At 46.2% G+C, this 26,307-nt stretch overlaps 1 protein-coding gene and 1 long non-coding RNA gene across 2 annotated transcripts in view; one reads left to right on the plus strand and one right to left on the minus strand.

Moving 5' to 3' along the window:
• Positions 1 to 20,476: 20,476 nt before the first annotated feature.
• LOC144405449 (uncharacterized) lies at positions 20,477 to 21,077 on the minus strand. The gene is made up of 2 exons (XR_013467042.1): positions 20,953 to 21,077; positions 20,477 to 20,674 (listed from the first exon to the last, which is right to left on the minus strand). It is a non-coding gene; the product is annotated as an uncharacterized LOC144405449 (long non-coding RNA).
• A 640-nt stretch (positions 21,078 to 21,717) lies between these two features.
• Positions 21,718 to 26,307, plus strand: part of LOC120816315 (cadherin-2) — a 49,810-nt gene continuing 45,220 nt past the window's right edge. The window contains exons 1-2 of the mRNA XM_078098579.1: positions 21,718 to 22,251; positions 23,744 to 23,852. Coding sequence (XP_077954705.1) covers positions 22,192 to 22,251; positions 23,744 to 23,852 — 169 coding nt within the window. The 5' untranslated portion in view covers positions 21,718 to 22,191. The remainder of the gene's footprint in view (positions 22,252 to 23,743; positions 23,853 to 26,307) is intronic.

A 26,307-nucleotide genomic window follows, 5' to 3' on the forward strand; every position in this document is an offset into this window, starting at 1 on the left:
AGTTCCAGAATCATGGCTGTATTCTGGTCCACTCAATGTATTTGATCAATTATTTTGCCTCAAATGGTTCACATCCGCAGTCCACAGCGCGGGCGGACGGGGGCCTGTGGAAGCTTCTCAAAGTCACTGAGTCTCGCTCCGCTCACCTCCGAGGGGATCAGAGTGACCTGCTGAACAGAATGCGAAGCTTGACCGTGACGCACCAATCACATTCAAGGGGCAACAATGGATTCAAGTCACATGACACGTAAACGCACGGCGAGTCTTCTTTAACTCACCCGCGTCTCACCTCAAAGTTATTAAAGTGGAGTCAAGTAGCCTGGCTGATTCTACCAAATAACACTTCATCCCATTTATTATTATTACTATTCCCCAGTCAGTTGCACACAACGAGGCTCTCGGCTCACGAGGCAAACACTCGATTTCAGTCAACACCCAAGAGCCAGTTATTGCCATCGGGACTGGAAACCCCTGATCTGATTACTTATAGAGTAAAACGGTGCGTGGTGAAGATCAATCCATTGCAGGTGTTCACTGCGAGGGGAAGGTGCTGGCTTGGTGGGTTGTGTGTTGTGAAATGTGCATTTATTTTATTTAAATATTTCCATTAATATTGAAAGCTGTATATTTTAATTAGCAATAGCTTTAAACGTCACGGCACACTTTTACCAATAAGATAAGATAAATACGTTTATTCAAATTCCAAAAAGACAAACAGGTGAAGTCTAAAACCATTAAAATGCTAGAAGGCTATCGACGTGAGCTCGGCAGGCTAAGGAAAATCTTGTAATTCACATTAAAAAACTCAGGCTAACATCGCTCACCGTCACCGGCCATGAGCATCAAAGAAAGATTATGCATGACTGATGAAACTGTTGCAAAATGACTTCCAAGCACCACAGCGGGTCGACAGGGAGCGGCTCCAACGCTCCGGAGGCTCCTCGCTCGCCACCGCCAAGCTCCCGCGTTGCTTCCAGGCCAACTCCACTTAAAAAACTAAATTATTCAGTCTCTTTTGAAAAAAAAAACAGGAGAAATGTGTGTCCTGAGTGTGAGACGGTATCGGGCTTTGAAAAGAGGCCACAAAAAAACACACGCTGTCCATAACGATTAAAGAACTGTGGCGGGAAATTGCTCATTACGGCCCCAGAACACCTGCCTGCTTGTTTGGACTCGGAGCCCACGGGACTCCTTTTTAAAAAAAGTGCATCATTTATTGTAGACTTCAAACAATTTTACTGATTTTTTTTAATCTTCTTGTTTCGTTGGCGTCCTCATGACACTTAAGTGTACGCCTGTTCCCTTTGAAACAAGGAAACGGGGATCCGGCTTTACTGAAGCATCTAAAAACATCCTATTCTCACACTGCAGACATGCCTGCATGTGAGGAGGGTCTCGGGACCCCTTTTCTATTTAGTGGACATTGTGGGTAACTCATCAAAGGCACAACTGGGTCACAGGTTTTAAAGAGCAGCACATTTTCATTCAAAACACAGCAGGCTAACTTCACCGGTGAATGCAGCCCACCTTATGCTATTTCCCTGCACTGGCACAGTGCGGTGAAAAACATATAGCTGAAATACAGCAGCCTAACACCGCTCCGCTGTACCACGTCGATGTTCGCAGCTGGTCTGGCTGTAAGACGAGTGGCCCAGATAAGTGGGGAGAGGAGTATTTTTCCCTCCTGCTGCTGCAGAAATCCCGGCTCAGGGAAGAAGAAGAAACTACTCCGCTTAGGAGGGATCGATACCAGCAATGACCCCAGTATAACGGATGACACGTCCCACCCGCTAAACTCGCTGGGAAAAAAAAAAGAAGTCATCGGACTGCTAACTGGGGGGACGAGGACGGACCTGGAAGACAGTCTGCTGGGCACAAGGGCCTGAAAGTCAAGCAAAGGCTGCGGCGTTTATCACTTTGTCATGTGATGTCATGATAAGCCGATTGTATTGAAAAAGTGACGACAATAACGTCTTTGCAAATGTAGCGCCGTTTCTTGAGCGCGCGCCGTTAGAACTTCCTTTGTCTGCTCAGACTAATGTGTTAGAGTACCGCCAGGCTGAATAACTGCGCCTTAATTGATTCGATGGAGCCCGTTCATGCACCTCTTATTAAAACATCCTGGTTGTATTGATCAGGTGAAAACGCAGAATCATAAGAGAGAAATCACTCTGGGAAAACGCCTGATAATTAAGAACCTGCCCAAAAGCATTAAAGTGCTCTCTAGCTGGAGGCTCTTCAGTGTGGAGAGCACAGCCTCCGATAGTCCATTACGCTGATACACAGGTCGCAGAGGAACAAAACTCAATTCGGATTGGATGATTCCAGATGCAGACATTTCATCTAGCTCCCTTTTCGGCACACTGTCATCAGAGAAAACGTCATCGGAAATATATTTTTGTGGATTGCAAAAATAACCTTTTCAGTGTATCTTATAAAGGGCCTTTCCACAAAGATTCAATGGCCTATTTTCTTTATATTTGAATTCAACTCATTTATCTGTTGAAGAGGATGTAGAGCATCCAGATGTGTTGCATTTAGTAGGAACACTGCCTGTCCTTCTAAATGGGAACTTACTGTGAGATTCTCTTCATGTCCTGACACACGCCTGAAGGAAGTATTTCAAAATGTACTCAACTAAAAGTGGCAATACGAGAATAATAAGTTCACATCATCACAGGCCTACTGAGCCTTACAGCACAGTTAATACAAGCAGGCAGGTGACACAAGAGCTGAGAGCAGAGAAACAACGAAGACAAGCAGTGAATGACAGGATGGACAGAAAGGCTCATTCTGAGCTAACAAAACACAAGCATCCTCTTCGGGTTAATGTACTCAAATGAGGACACAGTTCTGAATATTACATTCTGTTCTTCTAATAAACCCCCCTAAATCCTGCGTATTGCTCCTTTTAAAGCTAGGATAGGGAATTTATTTTTATTCATTTTATTTGAGTTTTTGTTGAAATTCTAGTTAAATCGCGACAGCGATCAATGAATGAAATGGTCTCACAAAAGAGGGAAAGGAAAGCTGGTGCCTGCGGCTTCTGCAGTAAGAACCGATCACTTCATTCGTCCTGCACAAGATGATTGCGTGCAGGCCGACGCGAGTTCTGACAGTAGCCGCGTCTGTTGTCGTTTGTATCATTTTACATTCAATATGACAATGTGAAGTTTTCTTATATGTGATATCAGACATAACGGAACGTTTCTGCCTGGTGTACATTTTTACTACATGTGGTGTGAGTATTGTGTTAGCCGACATGCTCAAGTGTGTCTAGCTGCCCTGCTCTTGTCGCAGAAGAAGAATCTTTACTTCTGACGACCAAAGATAAACGTCACCGTCAGATAAAGGTTGCTGTGTTCTGTGTCGAGGCCCTTTGGCCGCTGGGTTTCTTGTTCTCATATCAGCATACTGTAAGCCGGCCATTGACCCCCACCCCTGTAGCCGGGATGGAGCTTTTGCAATAATGTTGGTGTGCTTGGCAATGAACTGTACAATCCTTCTGCATGTTTGGTTGACTATTCAGTGTGTCGGTCTGCAAATATCCATTGATCTTCCACGACAACGGGCGAGTCACAAAAAATGGGAAAGCGAAAGAAACTGCAAAAAGTTACAAAAACATTGTTGGAGACTTACTGTTACTCAGCCTGCCTCATATTTTTACCTAAAAGTGACTTGATCTGGTGGGAGGTACAAAGTTTACAATATCACAAAAAGGTGTTTTTCTCTCTGGTTCCTTGGACTGATTGTTACAGTGAATCGTTCTCTCACTGGTGGGATTAGTAAGTGTTTCAAACGCACACTCGAGCTGAATGTTACGGACATTCAGAAATCTCAGCAATAATAACCCCAAAAGCTCTCAAAGGCGGCCTTCCTGCTCAAAGCCATCAGACGGGGTTTGAATAAAAGAAAGTTCACAGAACGTCACTGGAATCTGTTCAGACTCTTTTACGGAGGTTTGGTGCAAACAATCAGACAAAGAAACCAAGGAGATGGTATGAAAACACTAATTCCTTAGTGGGCAGAAAAGCAGAACAGGATGCAGGCAGAATGAAGCGTCCCTGCAGATGTACACAAACCGAGCAAGCGCCAGGGAGCCACACGTGATGATGGAGTGCTGTAATCTGGGCTGACGCTGGTTCAAGGGGAGGCCTGCGCACCATTGTCAGTGTCTTTGAGCATCGAGGGTTTCGCTAACGTGCTTCTCTGCTTGACGCGGAGTATTTGTGATCTCACAGCGAATTTACCTTTGACCAAACATTCTGAAAGGAAGTCGTCCAAAACCTGTTATTGTGATGTACTGCTTCAATCTCAGGGCCGCCGCTCGAAGGGGGAACTGCATGCGGACGAGCGCAGTGGCGCTGCTCCAACATCCCAACGCCATCGGCCCAAGGAAAAGCAAGAGGCGGAGGCCCGTACGTTACCGCGGACACCGCAGGCGGTGTGGGAGGGACGCGGTTCATTGGGCGTCACATCTGGTGCCTCGAGTACCTTTCACATCGCTATACAAACAGAATGGATCGTTATTATATAAGCATTATCCAGCCTGTTCTTCTGCCCCCCCACCGGAAAATTACAATCCAGGCCGTTTACATCTACGTGTTCACTTGTTAGATCATTTACAAATTTAGGAAAGCAACGTCTAAGTTATACACATACAGCAGTGCTCCCGGTCTCTTTCACGCAGGGAAGCTTATTGATTAAACACTATAACACGTATGTGATCAGTACTCAGTGTCAGTGCACAGCTGACGCCCACATATCGGTATCAGTTATTAGACCGGGTGCTACAATGATACTATGATGCTGTTTTGTTGGATCTCATGTGGCGGAGAGATCAGCGTGTGACGCGCGTACCTGCAACTTCTTTAATGTGCTCGTAAATTGGCCTTTCAACTTTTGCAAGTGTTGGGATAAGCTCTAGTGATTTGTCTCAGTAATTACCACCTTTACTCTTCAGCAGCAGTCTGAAAAACCTCCTCGGCCTCCTGAGCAGCATACAATTATAATATCTGATTACTGTGGTCCAAAAACGCAGGTACAGTGAGTGGTAAATGAAGCAGAGCTGCTCTCCCTGCAGAGTGAAACGCACCGACTGCTGCAAGGAATTTTCAGGAGGGGAAAAAAAAACCATGGGAGCTAATTATGTTATATTTCAGACAATCAGTAAGGCAAAACTCCTTTGTTCAATCGAATACAAAAAAAGAAACCGCAATAGCCCGCCATCCTTTTAGCGTTATCACAATTTTTACAGAAAAATAGAATAAAATCCCCTTTCATGCCCAGTCGGGTGAATGTTAAATACCTGCAGAATGCTGCTCCGTACTTTTCATGAGACACAAATCCGCTTTATTGTTTAAGAGAGGAGGGAACCTGATCAAATGCATCTTCTTTGAGAAATTGTAATCATATCAGTTATTAAGCGAGTAGATTTCCCATGTCAGGTGAGCAGCAATATCCCTTTCCATGATGGCGTCCTCCACAGCCCAGCTGTCATTGCATGTGACAACAGCACCGGTGTCCACATCTTAGTCTCAGGACGCAGTTCTTTTCGAAACACTTAATCAGCGCACTTCTGTGACAGTTTGACACCAAAAGATGCTTTGATTTTTTTTTGTATCAAAAAGTCTGTTTCTGCGATAAGCCGGTTGTTTTTGTTTCCCACATCAGAATGGCTTTTGATGAGGATCGTGCTCGACTAAATTTAGGCATCAAAAAAGTTCTTCCCCCGCTTTGAATTAGCCACACACGGTAACAAATTGCTGTGAATTTACGGTATCTTACAGTATGTCATAATAACTGTAACATACAGTCATACAGTTAAATTTCCATCCCTTGCTTGTAAATTATTGGCCAATGTCAAGAATAAACAGTTAAAGCTGTCAATTTACAATAATAGCAGACTACCGTATTTCAACTGCATGTCAGCCTGATCTCCAAAAACCTGTTTGTAAAAATGTGTACGAAAATCTTGAACATACAAATTCGTAGTGATACATACTAAATAAATACGGACTGCAAGTGATGACGTCACCCTATTCACAGTGAACGGGGACCTGCGCCCCGTAAACACACTAACCATGTCAAATAAACGTGTTATGATTGCATTTTTAACGAGAAATCATGGGATGCTACATATATTTTATGAAGTGGTGGAAATACAAGTGCAGTGAATCACAACCCATCTACATCTGTTGTAGGTTAATGTATGGAAGCCCACGTCAGCCACTGAAAAACAGGTCCTGTAAGTCACCATAATGAGATACGATGATGACTTTGACTTACAGGACATTACTATACATGCAGCTGTCACTTTTATCCAAAACGCTCATGGTTTGACATAATTTATGTGGCGTAATTGGAGGTTAGGTGTCTTGCTCAGGGACACTTCAACTTGGCACAGGGAGCAGCCAGGATTCGAACCACCAACCGTGTGCTGCACAGCACACCCTCCCTATCGCATCCGCCGCCTTCGCTGTCATTTCAGTGGACGGAATGTAAAGATTATAAATGTTTGTGTTATTCAAAGTGTTCATTACCTAAAAGTCATTTGAACACCTGAGCAGTTCAACATGGGAGGAGTCTCTCATTGCCTCGTCTCTCCAAGTAACGTTGGTAAGTGATATTTGCCTTCATGATTAACGTTCTCCTTCATTACATCCTGTTGTCTTCCTCATGTTTGTAATTTTAATATTTTACCAATGACAGTGTTTCTAAATATTTATTTTGATTTGTTTTACAGAGGCTCTGGATTAAGGACGCCAGCCGTTTTCTGCGGTCAATTGAAAGTGTTCCATAGCGTATTGTTGCAGTTAGTTTACCTTGTTCCCAATGATTTTATGATTCATGTTTTATTATTGTATACATGCGGCATATTTTATGTTTTGTTCTTGGTTACAAATGCCGAACATTTTTGTCTTAAAGGCATCTAATAAACTCCAACCACTATGACCGAAATGAGTTTGGTTGACATCGTGTTAACCCTCGTCCACTCCTTTTTGTAAAAACTACATTTTAAACATCGTCTTCACTCTGAGAAATGAGAGTCCCAGTGCGGAGTAAAAAAAGAAGAGATCAAATGCAAAACTCCACAGACTTGTTAATTGGCTTCTTCTAGGCGTCTATGTTGTGTAATGGGGATACTGTTTCCGTGTGAGAACAGGCGTCAGGCATTTTCCTATAATCCTTCAATGGAGAATGCTTTTAAACAGCAACTGTTCTGCTTTTAAAGCAGCAGCCTTTGGTGTAATTTAATGCTGTTTTTCCAGCGTGGCTGCTACGGCGTTAGCAGAATCCGTCTTTTCACATGTTCAAAACACACGTTTACACGTGTTTCTCATCTGTCCTCGCCTTATTTGAACGGTCCAATTTTTATGTTTTATCAACCGGATGAACAACATTGTAAACAGCAGCATCATTTACAGAAGCGGTCGATGGATAGTCGGTGCCGTCACGGCCATCAAATGCAACCAATTACTAAACAACAAAACAAGCCCGAGCTCGACCACGTCACAGGAAGCCAGACGCAGACAATGTCGACGTGACATAACGAAATAATATCCAGCAGAGAGAACTGTCACTGTCTGTTTATCCTTCAAACGAAAAGAACTTCATTTAAACACATTTGTTGAGCATATTTAATAAAATGAGTAAGTCATGTAAATAGCCTATTCAGTGATGTCACATTAGAACATGTGCCTGCGTGTACGAGGATGTTATCGTGAGCATGCGCAAAATAAACAGTCGGTGTGAGTTCGACCAAAGAGACAATCCTGTGAATATATATATATATATATATATATATATATATACACAATAGGTGTATATATAGGAGGTATTAGCTAACCACGTTGGTGACTGTACTGAGGATAGACTGCTGCAGGATGTCCAACATTTAACGATAAAGGACACTCCCTTTCCACTAAGAACTGTACTCCGGGTCCTACTTTAATGGCCATTGGTCATGTTTGCACTCCCTGATTACGCTCTACTGAAACACATGTGACTGTTAGCGGCGGTAGTGCGAGGTTGGGGAGGATGTGTCACTGGCGGTTCAAGGCCGAGGCCTTTGGAGATATCTCTGGGTGAAACTGAACTACTGCCAGCACTTCAGTCTCAAAGCCACCGGAGCAGTTTCGGTCGTAACTTATTGAGTATTTGCTCAGTCTATCTGACTAAGATTACTTCTGACCTTTTAGTTTGTGTTACATATTCCCGAAGGTTCTGCTATTTCACGGAAGGGAGACTGATATCAACTCCTGACATCTGGAGCATGAGAGTATAAAACCCACAGAAAAGTACGTTTGTGCTGCAACGCGATGCGTATTTCTATCAGTAGGATTTACAATGAAGCGTCGTTTCAACGTTCAATCCAAACAAAGGGGCACCAGAAACGTTGCCGTATGGTTGCAGTGTTAGATTGTATGAGGGCCTGAAGGGAAGTCTTAGTCCAACTGTTGTTGTTCCCCCAACTGAGAAGTAATCACCTGGAAGTTTGCAGTGCAGTGAACTGCAGTGCTCCATCTCAGGCCGTCCGCCAGGCTGAAAGAGGCCAAACGTGCAGCCACACAATTTCTCTTTTACGTGGCACGTTTTACCAAGAGGGGCTGCAGGAAAAAAATGTATATATGTATTTATCCGCTGGTGAGTTTCAGCCGGCAGAGATCAAGCACTCATTAAAAAAGCAAACATTAGTGTTATTTCTCACGTTTGGAAAAAGCCGTATAAGAGCCTACGTGAACGTGAAAGCCACAGTTTCATTAAATAGACAGTACCCTAATTGCTTGTGCGCCTTTCTGATTGTGCTGGATGACCGCATGCAGTCGCACAAATATGCGTATATGCTTTAATAGAGGTCCATTAGCGAATCGGGGGTGATTATTTGAAGCAATTATCTGAGGTGCAACAACAGCACGCAAATGCAACCGGTAATTTGTTATTGTGACAACATTAAAGATATCCATTTAACAACGCGGTGGGGGGGGTGGAGGAGCCAAAACGGTAAACAACTGCAGACTGTTGTGCGCTCTGACCGCATACAGTCATCAACGGAGCAGCATGGCGTCGATGGCGGCGCCGCCGTGAAGATGCATTCGTCTGTTGTAAACAGAGAAAAAAACCCTGTTGATGTTGCTTTTTCGCCGCAGCCTTGGAAAGTTTCACGCGGCATTCTGAGAAGAAGCGCTCGGACTCGGCCAATTGTTCCAGAGATGTTGACAAATCAATAATGTTTGTTTTTTCAATTTTCCTCATATGTGCTACGGTCGGCCGCGTGGCTGCAGTCGCCATGGAAGACTTATGTTGTAATGAAATGCTGGATAATGGAGGTGGGAAGCTGGATTTGAGCACGCAATCAAAGGCCGGTCAAAAAAGAAGCAAATCAGTCCTCATTAGGAAGTGACTTTCAGCCCAAATGTTCAACGACAAGGCATCAAGACAAAGGATGTTTTGGACGAGGTCCCGCTGGCGGGATTAATGGTGGTAACACGAGTACACTGCATGAAGGACGCGGGTAGGAGAAGCCTGCTCAACATGTCAGTGTACACATAGGAAATCTAATTAGCTATTATATCATATCACCCCCACCCCTCTACTTTGCACTCAGGGAGACGCCACATTCCCCTTTAAAATTACAAAGTGGGAATACAAATTGAATTAACATCACAATATTGCAAGGACAATTTTCCGCGTCCTATTGAACGCATTCGTTATTTCCACCCGGCGGGTTGATCTCGGATGTCTGATGTGACGCAGCAGACCAAATGCACAACAAAGACCTGAGTGAGCTCCCATGCATGTTCAGCCACATTTTTTTGACCTATTTTTCTCCCAAATCCCAGTAACGGCGTCGGGAGAGGACGGGGGGACGCGTACGGAGCCGGACAATGCTGACGGGGAGTCACAAAGTTGCTTCTTGGCCCGTGTGACGCCTCATCTCATCTGTGTCAAACAGAATATCATTAAACAGGGTTAAAAAGGGATTAAGCATCAGGAATAACATGCCTTTGAAATAAATCATTTTAATCCCAAGTAATAATGCCGTCTGTAACAAGGTGATTCACAGCGTGTGGGCAAACCGACTCGCATTAAACAAGCTAAAAATAGAATTCTATTAACTGTTGTTAATTAAATTCAGAATTTAAATTACAAGCATAAGAGCAAAGAGTTTTCTGAAGGAAACCATGAGTAGGGGACAGCTGAGAGCACAGAATGAGAGGCCAAGGCAGATCAAAAACACTCTGATGTTACAGTGCAATGGAGGCTTTCTTCTAATCTTCCTAAAAGCTGACAGTAAATGTCAACCATAAGTTGTAGATAGTGGTTAGCTGCTTTATAGTTCTGGATTTTTGCTTTAAATAATTGCGGAGAAAGAAGTAATGAAATGCAGTGACGGGAAGCGGTACATCTCAGCTGGGTTTCTCCTCACTTGATTCCAGCGCGTTGCCGTGGGGAGGCGGAATGTTCCACTTGTTCCCAGTTGACGCCGTGGACGAGGAGGTTTGATAAGCACGGGAGCTTTTAGCTTTCATCATGGGTGACATGAAAGGCACTCTGAGCTGGCTTTAAAAATGCGTTCTTGGATTTGAAAAACACATGGCACTTGTGGTACGTGTGGCTACCCAAGATCTGGCTAGAATAAAATACAAAACGGCACCGTGAGTGACGTGAAACCGGTGAGAAAGCGGCTTGGCAGCGGCGGCTCGTCTTCTCGGCGCTCCAACGGGCTTTCAGCGGGCTTGTCCGGAGGGAAAGCGCCTCGTGCGCGGACTACCTCGCCCGCCACCTCGTTGGGCCCCATCTCACATTAGCCGCTCTGCAGCCGGCTAATGTGAGATGACACTTTGTCACCGGGACTCCTAAAACCCGGCCCACAATGCAATCTGTCGTGGCAGTCAGGAGGCCGTGACATTGGCGAGAGCTTCTCTGTCACTATCGATTCCAGTCTTATTTCAAGGGGTCCGATCCCCGGCGCTGCAAGCAACAGATGCTCGAGCGGCGTCCCCGAAGGTTCGAGGCTGTCGGGTGAGCCAAGAGCGCGCACGGCCCTGACTGGCATCTGGTGGTATCTATAGCATCCAAAGAATATATCTGTCTCCTCCACGTTGCTCCTTCATTAAAATAGTCTGCTTGAAATAAATGTTTCTTTTGCATAATGTTGAGATCACGGTTTCTAGAGAATGCACTTTCTATATAAATGTATGTATTTATATACAAATATATTGATATATATATATAAATAATACGGTTGGATGAAATCCAGCGTTCTGATTGGTTGAGAGTGGGTCAGGAGGGGTGCATTATTTGGTGATAATGTTCAGTTCCTGGTCACATTGACCCGAGCGTTCCATATCACTGCGCACTCAAAGTAACAAGTCAGTTGACATTTTAGCTTTCAGCTCGGTGGCGATCGCCGAAATAAAACCCGGAAATCCCACAAATTATCGGTTTCATGCAACGAGAGCTTTCGCAACCGGACAATTAAGGTGGACGCCATGAGCGGTCTGAATGGATGAGATGGTGCAGGACCCGATGCTGTTTGCGTGCACGTACGGGGACAATTTTCTCTCTAGACTACTGAAACGAGACACACAACGTTTGGTGGCTACAACTTGTGACAAAGTGGGTGACAACTCACCTTGTCCCCATGTTGGTATGTGTGTTGGATGCGTGCCGTGCTCGGCAGGTGTTCCGGTAGGCTTGAGGGGAGTGCCGGCAGTGAGGCCTGGTGTTTGTGCAGGGGAGGATGTCAGCAGTGACATCTTCGGGTCGGACCAGGTATACGGGGGGGGGGGGGGGGTCATAATGGGTGTCACCTGTGCACATGGTGCAACCTGGGGCGGGTTGATTGACGGTGCTATAAAGGTGGAGGACATTGACCGTTGGGGGGTGGTGGAACATCTGAGTAGCTGAGGGCACGTGATAGAGGAGGAGATGTTGAGTTTATTCAGTTAATGACTTTTTTGGAGGTTTTGTTTGGTTGTTTATCTGTTTAATCGGCGTGTATCAGGAAACTTTTTTTTATAAATAAAGAAAACTTCTTTTTTACCTGGACCAAGTCTCGCTTGCCTGCCTCCTAATTCCAGGATTCCCTCGGTTGTGACGTCCTCACGCAACTGTGTTGTTCGAGGGTGGTTGGAACAACGGCCCCGAACTGTTACATTATTAGACGATAAAGTACAGCCTCTCTCACCTAATTGCTTTAATATATATATATATATATGCGTGCATTACTGGCCTGCGAGGCTTCGAGGTGACTTGTCTGTTGTGAGAATTCTCCTCTGACGCTCCATGCGGGGGATAAAGGATGGATCGTTAACATTTCAGCCCGGTCACCATTAAACCAACATTTACGTTGCCCTTCTCCGTATGGTGTGAAACGTAAAGCGGGTTTTTAATTGAGGGTTGGTGTAACCTTTTCATGTGTGAGGCCGGGCAATCAGTCTTAATGTAGTGTGCAATGCTCGGTTAGCCAGCTAAGGTTACGTCACATCTAATATGTCTACGTTAGAAAAGTAAAATAAATGAAGCGGAACACGGAACCTAATTAAAAAGTTGACTGTGACTCCGAATGTCAAAAGGTCTGCAATCCGTCTCACTGTACCTCGGACCTCACAAAATTAACCCTGTCAAGTTGGATTAGTTCAAGAAAAGAACACAGAAATGCAAATAAAAGCGACTCTTCAATTATAACCGGCGTGGCAGCAGAAGGTGCAGCAGCGGCCTGCTGCGGGTTTCCCACAGCGAGGCCTGGCGAAGCCATTAATATTTCTATTTTTAGATAAGTTTACAACGTTTCCCTCTTTATTTTTTTAATGGCAGACGGCACCTCTGCCAACAGAAACACTAGTCAGCAACCTGATTGCATTTACATGGTAGAGTGATGCCAAAGCTGGAGCAAATTAGGGAGGTAAGCCTTCGGCTCTGCTGGAATAACAGGCACTTCAAGAAATGCCACGAGACGCGACTTCTCAAAATCAGCCCCTCAGGAATGTCTTAACTTCTGGTATTTCTTAACATGCCCTGAAATTCTAACCTGCTGCCACGGGGCATGTTCACCCCATCTTTGCCTGTCGATTCAAAAGCCAATTTGTATCCTGAAATGAAGTGAAACTGGAGAAGATAACATGAGATTTGCCTACAGCAGCAGCAGGTCTGTATTTTGTTTCAGTAGGATGCTTTAAACCGGCGGATATTCAATTGCTCGGTACAGGAATCCTTCCAGGGTTTGTGATTTAGAAACAACGTGAACGTTTTTAATGAAGCATTTGCTCTAAGATGCTTTTCCATTTTTTAAAAATATCAAGGTGACCTCGCTTCACTTCCCATCATTCATAGCAGTCCGCCACAATGAAAAAATACGCCACTGAGCGACAAAAGGTATTATCAGTAATTGTTTTTAGAATGTTTTTGCCTAAAGCCGTAATAGTTGATTATTTTGGACACTTGAGGGGAAAAAAGGAAGCTGTAAACACACCATTGACATATATTCACCCAATACACCCGGTTGAGATCCGGTTAACTAAATGCTCCATTATCTTCCTTACCTGCCAGTGGTTAACTTTGTCAGCGGTCCGAATGCTGAGAATCGTGGTTTTATTAGAACCGTACAACCTAAACAAGGAGCTGAAAGATGCTTCAGCGCTCCATGTTCACTCTTTAATGTGTGCAAAGGGATTTTTTTAGGCCCTCATTTTAGTGTTAAGTCAGAGACTACATGTAGGTGGGGTGAAGGAGACAAGTATTAATATAAGAATACTCATATGTGCTGCTTTAAAACCTTGAGACCAACCGACCTTTTGGTACGACAGTATATCCTTCATCCTTTTAAAATATATGTTGTAAGATCTGGCCTCAGGTGGTATTTTCAATTATGCTCCCGGTATTCAAGTCTCCCCATTTTGTCCACTAAAATCATTTACCATCTCCAAAATTAAACAGTGTAAAATAGTGAAATAGTGGGTTTGAATCACGGCACTGTGAATATCCCGGTTGAGCGAGGCTGATTTACTGTATGTAACGTCCCCCCCCCTCTCTCTCTCCGGCCCCCGAGTCCCGCTGACACAGCAGCTGTGAGCAATACGTCCACGCGTGGGCGTCAGCCGGGTGTGTGTTTGTGTGCTCACTTGAGCTTGAGTGTGCGTGCCTGTGTGTGTGCGTGCTGTGTGTGTGTGTGTGTGTGTGTGTGTGCGTGCAGGTGGCACGAGGCGACAGCGATGCCTGCGAGCAGAATAACAAATCTAAAAGGCTGCACACCTGAGGAGCTGTCACTGTCATAATCAGCCGTTTATAATGCATGGCAGAAGGGGGACAGGAGTCGAGAGGAGGAAATGAGGACACAGCTGGTATCAAAGCACTGTGCTGTATCCTCTCCTTCTCATCCTTCTGTATTGGTGGACGTGAAATTGAAAATGTAAAGGTATTCATCTTTACTCCTTCGTTATCCCCGCTCTCTCTCCATCTCATCCAGCGAGTCACATCTCATGGCTGGACGCCTCATCCCACCCTCCTTCACACGTCCCCCCCCCCCACCGGCCCAGCAGCTCGGAGGCCGGACGCTTCCTCCAGAGAGCTCAAGGTGACACGTGGTCGTTCAGGCACAGATGAGCGGCCGTGTCTCCGAGCACCCTGAAGGCCGCCAGTTGCCCCCCCTCCTTTTTACCCCACTGTACTAAAGCCCCAGAGCGGCGTGCACATCACCCCCCGACTCCCCTGGAGCCTTTTGTTGTTTGCTGTGACGCAAATCTCCGGTTTCTGCTGTGAGGGCCACAGGAGCAGCAGGTTGACTCACTTCCAGCTCACTGACACAATCATTCACTGCTTGTATTTGGTGTGCTGGTTGTGTGTGTCTGTGTGTGTGTGTGTGTAACTGGAGAACTGCCTCTTAGACAGCCCGGCTGATATTTTTCTGCAGGGTCAGCAGAGACTTGGCCAAGCCAGCATCGCCGGGAAGTAAATCAATGAAACCCAATTAGGCGCCAAGAAAGGTGAGTGAGGAATTGAGCGACCAGAATGAGTCGGAAAAAAAAGGGATCCCCGACATTTTCTTTTTGTGAAAGAGTAAATCAAACACATCCTCCCTTATGTTTAAGAGTGCTGATCTATTGGAAAAATAACATATCTGAAGACAGCTTCACCCTTTCTCACTGTTTCGGAAGTGCTGTGTGGGACATTGTTTGTGCGTTGGGGGAGTGTGAGTCACGCCGATGCATCACTCTGCTTCCCTTTGTCCAAACAAAGCCATGCGGTGACTACGAGGGGCTCTGGGTTCTACAAACACTGGGACACCTCAACTGGTTCACTTCAGACTTATTCCGCTGCGTCCTGCAGACCCTTTGAAATTTGCATTGACGAATTCCCCAGCGGGTGAAGGGAGCAGTCCTGCGTGTGTGTGTGTGTGTGCGTGCGTGTGGAGGCCGAGGGTAAAGGCAATATGTGTCATGATCACCTCCTGAGCGAGCCAAATGAGACACCCTTGGCTGTGAGCAGCCTGCCACTAACATCTGCTGCTTTGGCCGCAGGATGCCCTTGTGAGGTTTGCCTCCACGAACAGTGTTCGGCTTTCTGCTTTGAACTATTGTCTGTGCACGACGGTGAAAAATAAAACCTGGGCTACTTGCAATCTTTCCTCGATTTTAATTAGTAACATCATGCTTTGCGGGACTTTGCCGGACCGAAAGGGAACGACGCAAAGTATATTAGTAGGTGACATGCAGGCGAGATCCTTGTAATTATCATGCTGTAATAAAAAAGGAACGCCCATAATCCCCAAGGAGGTGTGATGGAACAGGTTCTCTGGCAATTATTGTGAATTACGATCACATTTTAATCTCATTAAAACACTACATGCTTATACAGTATATGCCACCAGGATAAAGGCAACTATTGAGTATAATAATAATAATACATTTCAGTTATGAAATTACTGGTATTGCTGGTAAATTATTGGTATCCTTAATGCAACCACAATAAGAACACTGATAATTGTGCATCCATTTTTCATTTATTGTCTTGCAATATTAACCTTTTATCACATTTTTTATCAGGATTGAAATCATTTGAATGAACCAGTGTACCTCTTTAAGCAGCCGGCCCTTTGCCACGTTCTTGAGCCCGCAGTAATTAACACATTTATGTAATCAAGCTTCAGTGCCTTTTGCAGGAAAGCAATCTTACAAACTCTCCCCGCTGAACACTTTAAGATAAAGAAAACAGAAGAAAAAGAAGCATTTATTGGAGTAACCTAATAATCTCATTACCATTGTGATTATAAAAAACAGAGGCTCGTCCCCTGACTGCCTCCAACACTCGTATGGATCCAGCCCGCATGCAAACCAAGCGCTGGTCTGAGCGCGCGGCCTGGAGACCCTGTCGTCCTATCGCAGATCAACAGTGATAAAGAAAAAAAAGACAGTTTGATCTGCAAACAGTGAAGAAACCCAGAGGGGCATTCAGGGCGCAAGGAGCTCCATTGGCCCTTTATTTCAGAACGTTATGCTGGGAATACGTGTCAGAGTGGAAGGTGATGCTTTGGGCTCGTCAGTGTTGCTACATACATTATGATCATACTGCGCCTGTGTGACGCAATGTGGAAATTGGCCGTGCACTGATTCCAAACTTGTGACTGAAAGGTAGTTTTACATTTCCCTTTTTTATCTGCTTGTGAGGTTAATTGTTAAAGGTTCTCTACACAACGTGTATTATATCCACTGATGTGGCAGCAAACAACTATTTGCTATGCAGAGATGTGGTGAGGTATTACCACCTGAGCAAAGAACAAAGTCGCTCTCTGTCATCTCAGCTTCTGCCTTGTTTGTGGACGTAGTCGTGCACGTGCTCGTGCCCCATTGGCAGCTCACGAAGCTCATACGCTGCTTACAGATGATGACCTCTGAACTTTCTGTTTTTGCGTGATGTCAGAGCGGGGTGGCAGACAAACACAAGTATTTGTGTCCTGTGTGAAATCAAAATGAGATGTGATGTTAACGTTGTTACATTTGTTAACAACGTCCGCTGTGAGCAGCTGTTATCCAGAATTCACTAGTTACATCATGTTTTTAACGCAGACCACGATCTTTTAAACCCCGAACCAAGTAGCTGTGTTTCCCAAATGGAGTCAATGCTTTCACATTAATGTAGAACATACATTTGGTTTGGAAACGTCAACATTCAACGCAGTTATTCCTTTCTTTGGGTTTGTTTCATGAACCAACACCTTCCAAGCAAACAATGCGAGATGCCGAACTATAGTGAAAGTGGTTGTTGCGGATGCTCCACATCAGCATGTTGGCATGTCTTTGTGAACACGTTAGCATGCTAATGCTCACTGGGCCTCAGTACCGAGCTGCCAACACGCCAGCAAAATCATAATAATTGAATTTCCGCTATTGTACGCTGCCACCTTATCATTGTATATTAGCATCATAAGTGCGGCATATGCTTAATACAATGATTAACAAATAAACAAGAAGCAATTTACATGCAAAACAAGCGTTTGGATGTGATTTGTTTGCGGGGAAATACTGAATAACGAGTGAGCAATGAATAATTGAGACAACTGGCTTTTCGCACACGCGCTCCGTTTCAAATCAATAGTCTCACTTTTATTGCATCACTAACCCAGAACGCTATCTTCTCTTCTCGGGTTGCTCCGGAGTTCAGCACAATTTCCTTTAATCAGGCAATCAATCACTATTAGATCTGTGTGCCACAGCAGCACGCAGCAGGCAGATGTGGCCCCCAGCGAAAAACTACAGTGCCTAAATTGGGGCTGACACACACTTGTGTGAACCCCGTGACTCAGTAGATGTCGCCGGAGCTCACGGAGCATTTTGCCTTTTTCATAGTCGACAAGGGGGTGGCACCAAGCAGCTCCACTGACACGTCTTTTCACAAGAAATTACAGAGAGAAAACGCTCGGCGGAAATTGCATGTCTCTGTCACTGTCACTTTGCCTATAATACAATATAATCAGATCCTTTTTAGGACCCCACTTGTTCGGCAAAGTGATGGCGCAGTCGTTTTGTCTCCAACATGCCATTGTGTTGGCAAGTACAAATGCTGTGACCGTGCTGGAAATCCTGCAGAAATTATGTAAAAGAAATGTTTAAATACTGTCAAAGCCGGAGACAACGTCAAGAACCCTACATTTACACGCGTGTGTGTGCGTGCGTGTGTGCGTGCGTGTGTGCGTGCACGTGTGTGTATGCACCGTATTACACACACACAGCTCTATTTGGCTTTGGCATAAAAGATTGAATGAGACGATCTGGCACAGGAGGGGAATAATCAGAGCAATGCTGTGGTCCTCAGAGGTCTGTTATTGAATGCATAACAATGGCGCTAGATTGGAATTGATGATGGCTTTGAGGACTAAGTCCCTCCTTCCCATTCACTTATTTGCTCCACGGCGACCTCTGACACGTGCCGAATTGTCAACGACGCGGCAACACGCCACGTTGCGAGCGGTGAAAACATGTGCGTTCATTCCAGAAGAAAATGCCTTTCTGTGTCTCTGATTGAAAACTCAAGGCGCCGTCATGCTTCTGCAACTGCAGCTGCGGCTTTTCGCACAGTCGTGTCGATGGACTCATTTTAATTCATGGTTCTAAAAGGGTTGCGCGCGTTGCAGAGCAATTCACCTCCAGAACATCAGGTGGAGTAAAGTTTTCTGTCGAGAATGACGTCTTTGTGTGTGAAAGTCGTTGGTTGGTTTATTTATTTATCACAGACTTTATTGCCCCGTGCATCCACACTGCTGCTTTTCATCACGGACACATTTGTCCCGTATTTTCCTCCACGACTTTGTTCCCCTCGTTTGTGGAGATCTCCCTCCATGAATCAGAGGCCGTCCGGCGTCCTCATAGTCCGCCAGTGACGGCTTGTACAAGCGCTCATATTTAAAAGCTCTTCAATCTGATCCGTTCTCTCTTCAAAAATCTTCCTTTTAGAAATGGCCGTATTATGCTATGAAACCAGAAATGTGAGACTCCGGAAAGGACGCAGTTAGCGGACCAATCACGGCCTTGCGGGCTGCAGGAGGCTTGCGTAGCTTTTGACGCTAGTCTAGAAAAATTGGTCGACGCACGCAAGGAGGGGTGAAAAGACACGCAAGGGACACGCAAGGAGCTCTATAAATTAGGCTTCAGGATCCGTGCCTTCGTCGAATTACATAAGCGGACAATAAATGCGAGCGGAGCGGGCCGAGTGCGTCGTGCTCGCTGACATCTATATTTGGCTTCCAGCAGGAAAAGGCTGAGCACGTGGGAGCGCGGTGTGAACTGTGTGATATCCCCGTGTCAACACACAGTCAGCATGCAGAAGTGCCACCGACGTGAAAGGGCTGCTGACCTCGCCCGTTTCCCTCCCAGTGCCATCAAGGCCGCCGTGCTGCGGCGCTCCTCCACCGCCGTCCGGTTGCGCTGGAGAGAAGGAAAAAAAGGAAAAGAAAGAAAAGGTGTTGAACGGTGGGCCCCTCCGGGCCGCCCGCCCTCCGACACGGACACTTATGAGAGTCAACAGCGGTGTCAGCAGTGCGACCAACATGCATCACGCCGCTGTCTCGCATATGCCCCCCGCCAAGCAACGTTATCTGTCCACACACACACACACACACACTCGCAGCCAGGAGAATACATTAAGCACAGGCCGCGCAGCGACCTTGCAAGGCACTTTTCTCCTTGGACTGCACATTTCAGAGCGTGCCAAATTCAGGTACATGCTGCACACAGAGTTCTGGGGCGGCGGGCGGCTGTGATTGGTCTCACGAGTCGTGCAACATGATAGCGTTTGATTGAAAGCACAGAGTCCAAATTGGATTCCCACTAAGCCCCGCCCCTTCGTAGACAAGCGCTGATGAAAGATAACCGCCTCTGCATTAATCAAAGAGATGGAGCATTTTGATCCCACTTTCAATTAGATTAGATTACATAAAGTTGCACAAAACACGATATCAATTATCAACGGGTCATTCAGTTTGATCTCTTGCCCGATGCCCCCAGAGTGAACATCCCATTGGACAGCCGCCGGGTGAAAGACACGACTTTCAGCTATTACGTTTCTTAATAGCTGTGAGGGGACTACGAGCAGTTTTTCTCCAACTCTGTCTTCATTTTGTTTATATCTCCACTATCTTAACTTTCTTCTTTTGGTTACGTCCTTTAGCTCCACGGAGAGTTTGAATATTTCAAAACAAGGATAATCCGAATTGCTGATCAATGACAAGTATCAAGTGCCACGCGGGTCTTATTACAAGACACAAGCACATTTACACTGTGTGTGTGTGTGTGTGTGCGTGTGCGTGTGTGTGTGTGCTCTGACTATAAGTGGGATGTGATGCTGCTCACAGTTTGTTTAGGATTACCAGAGCCTCTCAGGAGCGGATGGTTTGATTTGTAGGAGGAGGGGAGCGGCGTCGCTCCCATCACGTACTCACATGTGCCACAAAACGCCAATAACTTGGAAAACAACAGGCTTGCCGGGGAGGAGGTGAACGAAAAGTCACCCCCTGTCAGTTTATTGTATATGGAGATGGAAAAAGTATTTCTTTTTTTTTTTCTTTCTCGCTCAACTGAAATATCTCGGGTTTCACAGATGCAATCTCCTCCACGGGGTCGTCTCGCTGTAGTTAATTAGATGTCTGCAGCACAACCAAGGTAATTTAACCTTCATCAGCCTGTATCACATGAGATGATAATGTTAGGGAATTATTTATTGCATATTTTAGCGAGACATGAAAAAAGCTTTACTCTGAGACTGAGTCACGATGAATGAATAGAATGCAAAATTCAAATAGTTAATGAAACTGTGTGAGCTGGTTAAGGAACACCGTGTGTGTGTGTGTGTGTGTGTGAGGAAGACACATACACCTAAACATTGACGATAAATAATCCTTAGGATCAAACGTGCAGTAAACAGCAATTATCTAAGGGCAATGTGATCAAAATCTCCCACCTCCTGATCAATAGAGGCTCCTCTTTATGCAGACAGGGAGACAACTGATTGGCTCCTCAATTACTCCTCAGTGCTCGTGACATTCAGAAAGCGCTTTGAGAGCAGAGGAGTCTGGAGCTAATAACCTGAAAGTGAAAAAACAACATATGGACATAGTTCACAACATGGCGTATCACAAATCACACGCTAATATTTGACTACAGGCGAAAATCAGGCACTAAAAACACGGGACACCTCAAGCAGCACGTATGACAGTATGCTGTTGAGTGGTGAGACGTTCACACAGTAATCTCTTGTGTTTGATGGTCTTTCCTTGCATTTTCACGCCAGGGTCATTTAAATACAATGAGCAGGGGTAAACGAAACAAGACAATAGGCCAATAAAAGGTGACCTCAACAGGCGTAAAACTACTGCGGGTTGTTGTGATCCGAAATGGATGAGATATTCTCTTTTGAGAGGTAATTAAATTTGTCTGGAGGGACAGCTCGGCCACATCGATGACAGTCATGTTACAGTTAAATTAACTACCAAAGCAGTATCTGCAGTTTGGCATTGTCTACATAACCATACAAGCAATGCTTTTTATTAATCCTATATAATATTATTTTCTCTCTCTCTCTCTCTCTCTCTCATATATATATATATATGTAATTGTTTTGTTGTTAATTAACCTGTATATATTAATCTATTCTATCCGTGTGTGTCTGTGTATATAATATATATAGACTAATTAGTTATTTAAAGTTGATTAACACTACTTTCCAGATGAGAGATGAAATGCCATAACGTCTGGTAGGACCACCAGAAACCGCCACACACTGCGCGTGAATGCTATAATTCTCTGTCATTGGGGATGGTGGTTTGAGGGGGGGTGAAGTAGTCGGTGTGGCCGGCAGGGAGCGACAGTGAGCGGGCGCTGTGTGCGCGCGGGCCCGGGTGGGAGGGGGGGGGGGGGGGGGGGCAGCAGCCTCAGTACCAGGCGCCGCGCGCCGCTCACTGCTGGCTGGACTCATAAGGAGGAGGAGGCTGCCTCGCGCTCGCTGCTGCCTTTTGTCGTAGAAGGAACCTGTGGTTTATTTTTTGTTGCTTTCCTGTCCTCGCGGATATTGTTTTGATTTTTTTTTCCTCCCTCCCTCCCCGCAGCCGCCGCCGTGTTTTCTAAATACAAACATATTTTTGTTTCGGCGGCACGCACGGATTCCGAAAGGAGGGTAACGCGAGCGGTCGCGGGCGCAGCGATGTTCTCGCTCCGGGAGAGCGGCGGTCTGTCGCTGCTGCTGGTCTTGGCCGGACTGCAGGTAAGCGTCCTTCTCCGGACACTTTCCGCTGCCCTTCGTCCTTCGGTGGCGACGACGACGACGTGTGTTGAGCTCCGGCCCCCCGCGTGGAGCCGCTAGCTTCCACTCGGCGGCGGCGGCGGCGCGGACTCGGCGGCGGCGCGGAGCCGTGCGCGCTCGCCCGCTGCACGTGCTGCGCTCGCCCGGTTAACGGTTCTCTCTCCTTAAAAAGAAAAGTGCACTATGCGCACGAGGCGCCCGGTGTTCGTCTCCACCGAGTGGTTTCACTCGTTTGAGGAGTTTTAATTCGGTTGTGTTTAGTTTAACGTGTACGCACGTCGCTGTCCCGCGATTGCCGCTCTGGTTAAAAAGAAAAAATCCGTCACGAGCAACGGTGAAAAGTATCCCGATGTAAATCCAGGTTACCGTCCGACCGGAAGCCGACTCGCTGCGATGAAGCGGCGGCCGCTGTGTGCTTTTCTTCTTCTGAGCACGTTTAGCGCGCGTCGCGTCTCCGTGAGACGCTCCGGCCTCCAGCGGCCGCCGCGCGGCAGCGGCTCGGTGCGATCAACGCTTAAAGCGCCGCGGACACTTTAACGCGGATCCTAAACCCGCGCATCGTGGTCCGGCTGCTGTTAGACGTGCTAATCCAGCTCCTCTTCCCCCCTTTCTGAAAACTGTTTTCCCCCCTTACTTAAACTCCCGTGACAAAAACATGGCACCCGCAACGCTCTTTATTTAGTTTTATTTTTGCAGCTGGACTAGTTTTTAGTCTCTCTGCAAACCAACAGGGCCTCTGGATCCACGCTGAGGGTCAACATGCCTGCGCATCAGTTGTGCTCTGGCTTGTGGTTTCGTACTTTGTTTGTCCTGCTTTAGGGATGTACGCCAGCCCCAGTCATTTAGATTTATTCATTTCCCTGCTTTGCCACATCGCCGTTATCTCCCCCTCCCAGAAAAAATCTTTTGTCGCACACCCTAAAGCCGAGTTTTCCTTATCGAGACGAGGCAAAAAGAGATAATATATTTCATTATGTAATATATATAATCAGAGATAGTCCCGCTCGACATCAGCAGTTGTTCTGTGTTGTTTATTCAGACATTGACACTTGAATGTTTATTTGCACACAACAGTGGGTCGTTAGCCTTTTACTTTTTATTGCTTTGTTCCCTCCAACGAGGAGTGTTTTGTCCCGAGTGAGAGTGTGTTGATCAGACGGACTTGGTTGTGGCCCGTCCCTGGACCCGGGGCCCCTGCAGGGGTACAAATGGAGCTTGTTCGTGCCTAGCCATGCTTTTTTTTTTCTTCTGGCTAATGCTTAACCCTTTTGGCCTCATTATCCTAATTGCGGCCCCTGCTGCAAAAACAACAGATGCTTTTGTACAACTGTGGGGACTTGGGAACGCAACCAGGAGGTTCAACACAGTGCGTTTTTTTTCATTTTTTTTTTTCAAGGTTGATTTATGACTCATTGTTGACCCCCTCCCCCCCCCCCCCACCCCTCCATCACAGATTGCAGCGGAGGGCAGAGGCACCCCACCATGCAGGCCGGGCTTCTCTGAAGATGTATACGAGGTTGTGGTGCCAGAAATCACGGAGAAAGGACGTCCCCTTTTTAACGGTGAGTGGTGAGACATTCCCAGTGCTGGATTCTTCTTGCGCCTGTGTTTTCTCAAGTGTGTGTGTGTGTGTGCGTGGGTGTGCGAGCGAGTGTGTGTGTGTGTGCGTGCCTTCCGACATGTGTTACATTTCTGGGAGGATCAGAACTAGCCTGACATATTTAAACAATTAGCCTCGGTGTAGCCGTGTTGTAGTTTGCCTTGTAAACCAGCTCAAATGTGGTTCAGCTTAGCCATGTCGCTCCTGTCCGTTTTGCTTACATGCTGCCCCCCCCCCCCCCCCTGTTATTTTGAGTTGACTCAAACATATGCATGTTGGATTATACATTGTTTAAACGGTATTTGTTTGGAGGAATATGAATTGCTTTCATTAAAAAGGAAAGCTTTGTTGATTGCACCAGCCCGAGTGCTTTCAGAAAAGTCGATTTACACACAGATTTGAATTCTTGCAGAACTTTTGATCAAGCAAGTGACTTTGCTGTTAAACATTGCGTGCCTTGTGTCTGGTGCATTTCATTATTCCTGTAACCGTAGTCTACCACTGCTGCGCTTTCCTCTAATCCATCATCACTTCAGTACAGATTTAAATGCTGGAAGTATTTCAGTCTGTTTATGCCTAAAGGTTCCTGCTGGAATCCCAATGTAATCCATTACGCTGCTGAGCCCACTCCGTGGCACTAATAACCGCAATTGCATCATCTTTACATTTTTTTTTTATTGCAGCGGTCTGTGCAAAAATCTGTATTTGTAAGCTCTATAAAATGTAAAACCTGGTGCGAGGAGGAAAACGAGAAAATAACGTTTTTTTTTAACCTTGAAGCAGTAGTCCCTTACACTGCAGCCAGCATGACCAACACGGCCGCTTTGCAATTTAATATTTGCAAAGCGGGGATGCAACAACCATGAAAGAGCACGCGGGCCCACAGACAGCAATAAAACCGGGAATATATCACCAGTGTGCCATTAGAGCGGTTCGAGCCTCGAGGTCATTTGGACCGGCAGACATTCTCACTTGGGTTGGATTTCACAGTGTGTGCCTAAAACTTGCACGCTGTCGTCGGTGTGAGTCAGATAGGTGGAGGTGGGGGGGGGGGGTGTCGGGTGGCAATGACGAGGGGGGAGGAGGGGGGAGTGCTTTCTGTGGGCGTGCCCGGCTTTCACTGGCTTTCACCTCGTGCGCAGGTCTTTCCGTTTGATCCTGCGGGAGATGGGTTCCCCTCTGTCGGCCTGCGGATGAGCCGTGACTCGGGCTAATCGGGTCCCCCTTTTGTCTGCGGGCCCTCCCCTTTTCTCCCCCCCCCCCCCAGCGAGCTGTTGCTCTGCGGAGGCTTCCTTGACGGAGAGGGGCACTCCTGAGTCATTGTGATGCGGCGGGGCTCAGCAGCGTGGGGCGATGTTAATGGAGCCGCATTCTCTAATGAAAAGCTCCCTCGGCGTGTTTTGGAAGACAAAGCCCCCACCGCGTGGAGAGCCCGCCCAATGTCTTTCAACGCTGCTTCCGCCATGCTGGTCGGGGATATTGTTTTTGACAAACAGCTGAGGGGTTTTATTCTTTTTTATTATTCCTACCGATGCTCCTGTAGCTGCGTGTAGCCTGCTGATGCTTTTCATTAACTTTGTCAATGGGGCCCTGAAAGGTCCTGGTTAATGAACAGAGAAGCATTGAGCGACTCTTGTTGAGGGCTCGTCTTTTATTATCCACACCTGAAGGCCCAAACCCGTTTGAGCAGAACACATGGGCTCTGTCCTGTTATTACTCTGCATTTTAACAAAGTCGTGTAATACGATCTGTGCGCCGTGCGCGGTGCCAGTAATGTGAGCCGTGTGCTCGTATTGCTTTTGACCTCAGAATGTGCAGAGATGCAGTGTGGGGGGGGGGGGGGGGGGGGCTGTTAGATTTCTTTGTCCTCTCTAATTGCGTCCTCTCTTTTTGTTACTGATAAAGAGAATACACATCATGCAGTTTGTAAAACCTGGAAATGGGGGCAGTTAGCATATAAACAGCTGACATTGTGTGTGGTAAATTGAAGCATCCTGTGGATTTTGACCACGGCAGTTGTGGCCAAGTAGTTACCACAGCTATTTGATTTGTAAGATTTAATCACATTCCAGGAGGGAGGGAGGGAGGGAGGGAGGGGCGCTTTGACTGGACTTTAACCGTTAGTCGGCCACGGGTTGCTCCATTGATTTTCAATAGATTTGTTAAAATGCATTTTCTAAAAGTTGCTCGGCCAGGCAGCACAGAGGAGACAATTATTCCAGGTATGAGAGCCGTCCTCCCCGGTGATCCATTAAAGGGAGGTTCCGCTCATTGCTTGCAGATGCAGGACCCCGTCAGGGTTAGGGGGTTACCCACTGTCTACTCTCTGGGGTCCGCTGGACCTTAATCTTGGAAATACCGATACGGAGCGGCCAAACGCGGTTAATCATTATCAGACCATCACGCAGTTCCAAGGC

Source organism: Gasterosteus aculeatus, chromosome 3, assembly GCF_964276395.1.
Source record: "Gasterosteus aculeatus chromosome 3, fGasAcu3.hap1.1, whole genome shotgun sequence".
NCBI lineage: Eukaryota > Metazoa > Chordata > Actinopteri > Perciformes > Gasterosteidae > Gasterosteus > Gasterosteus aculeatus.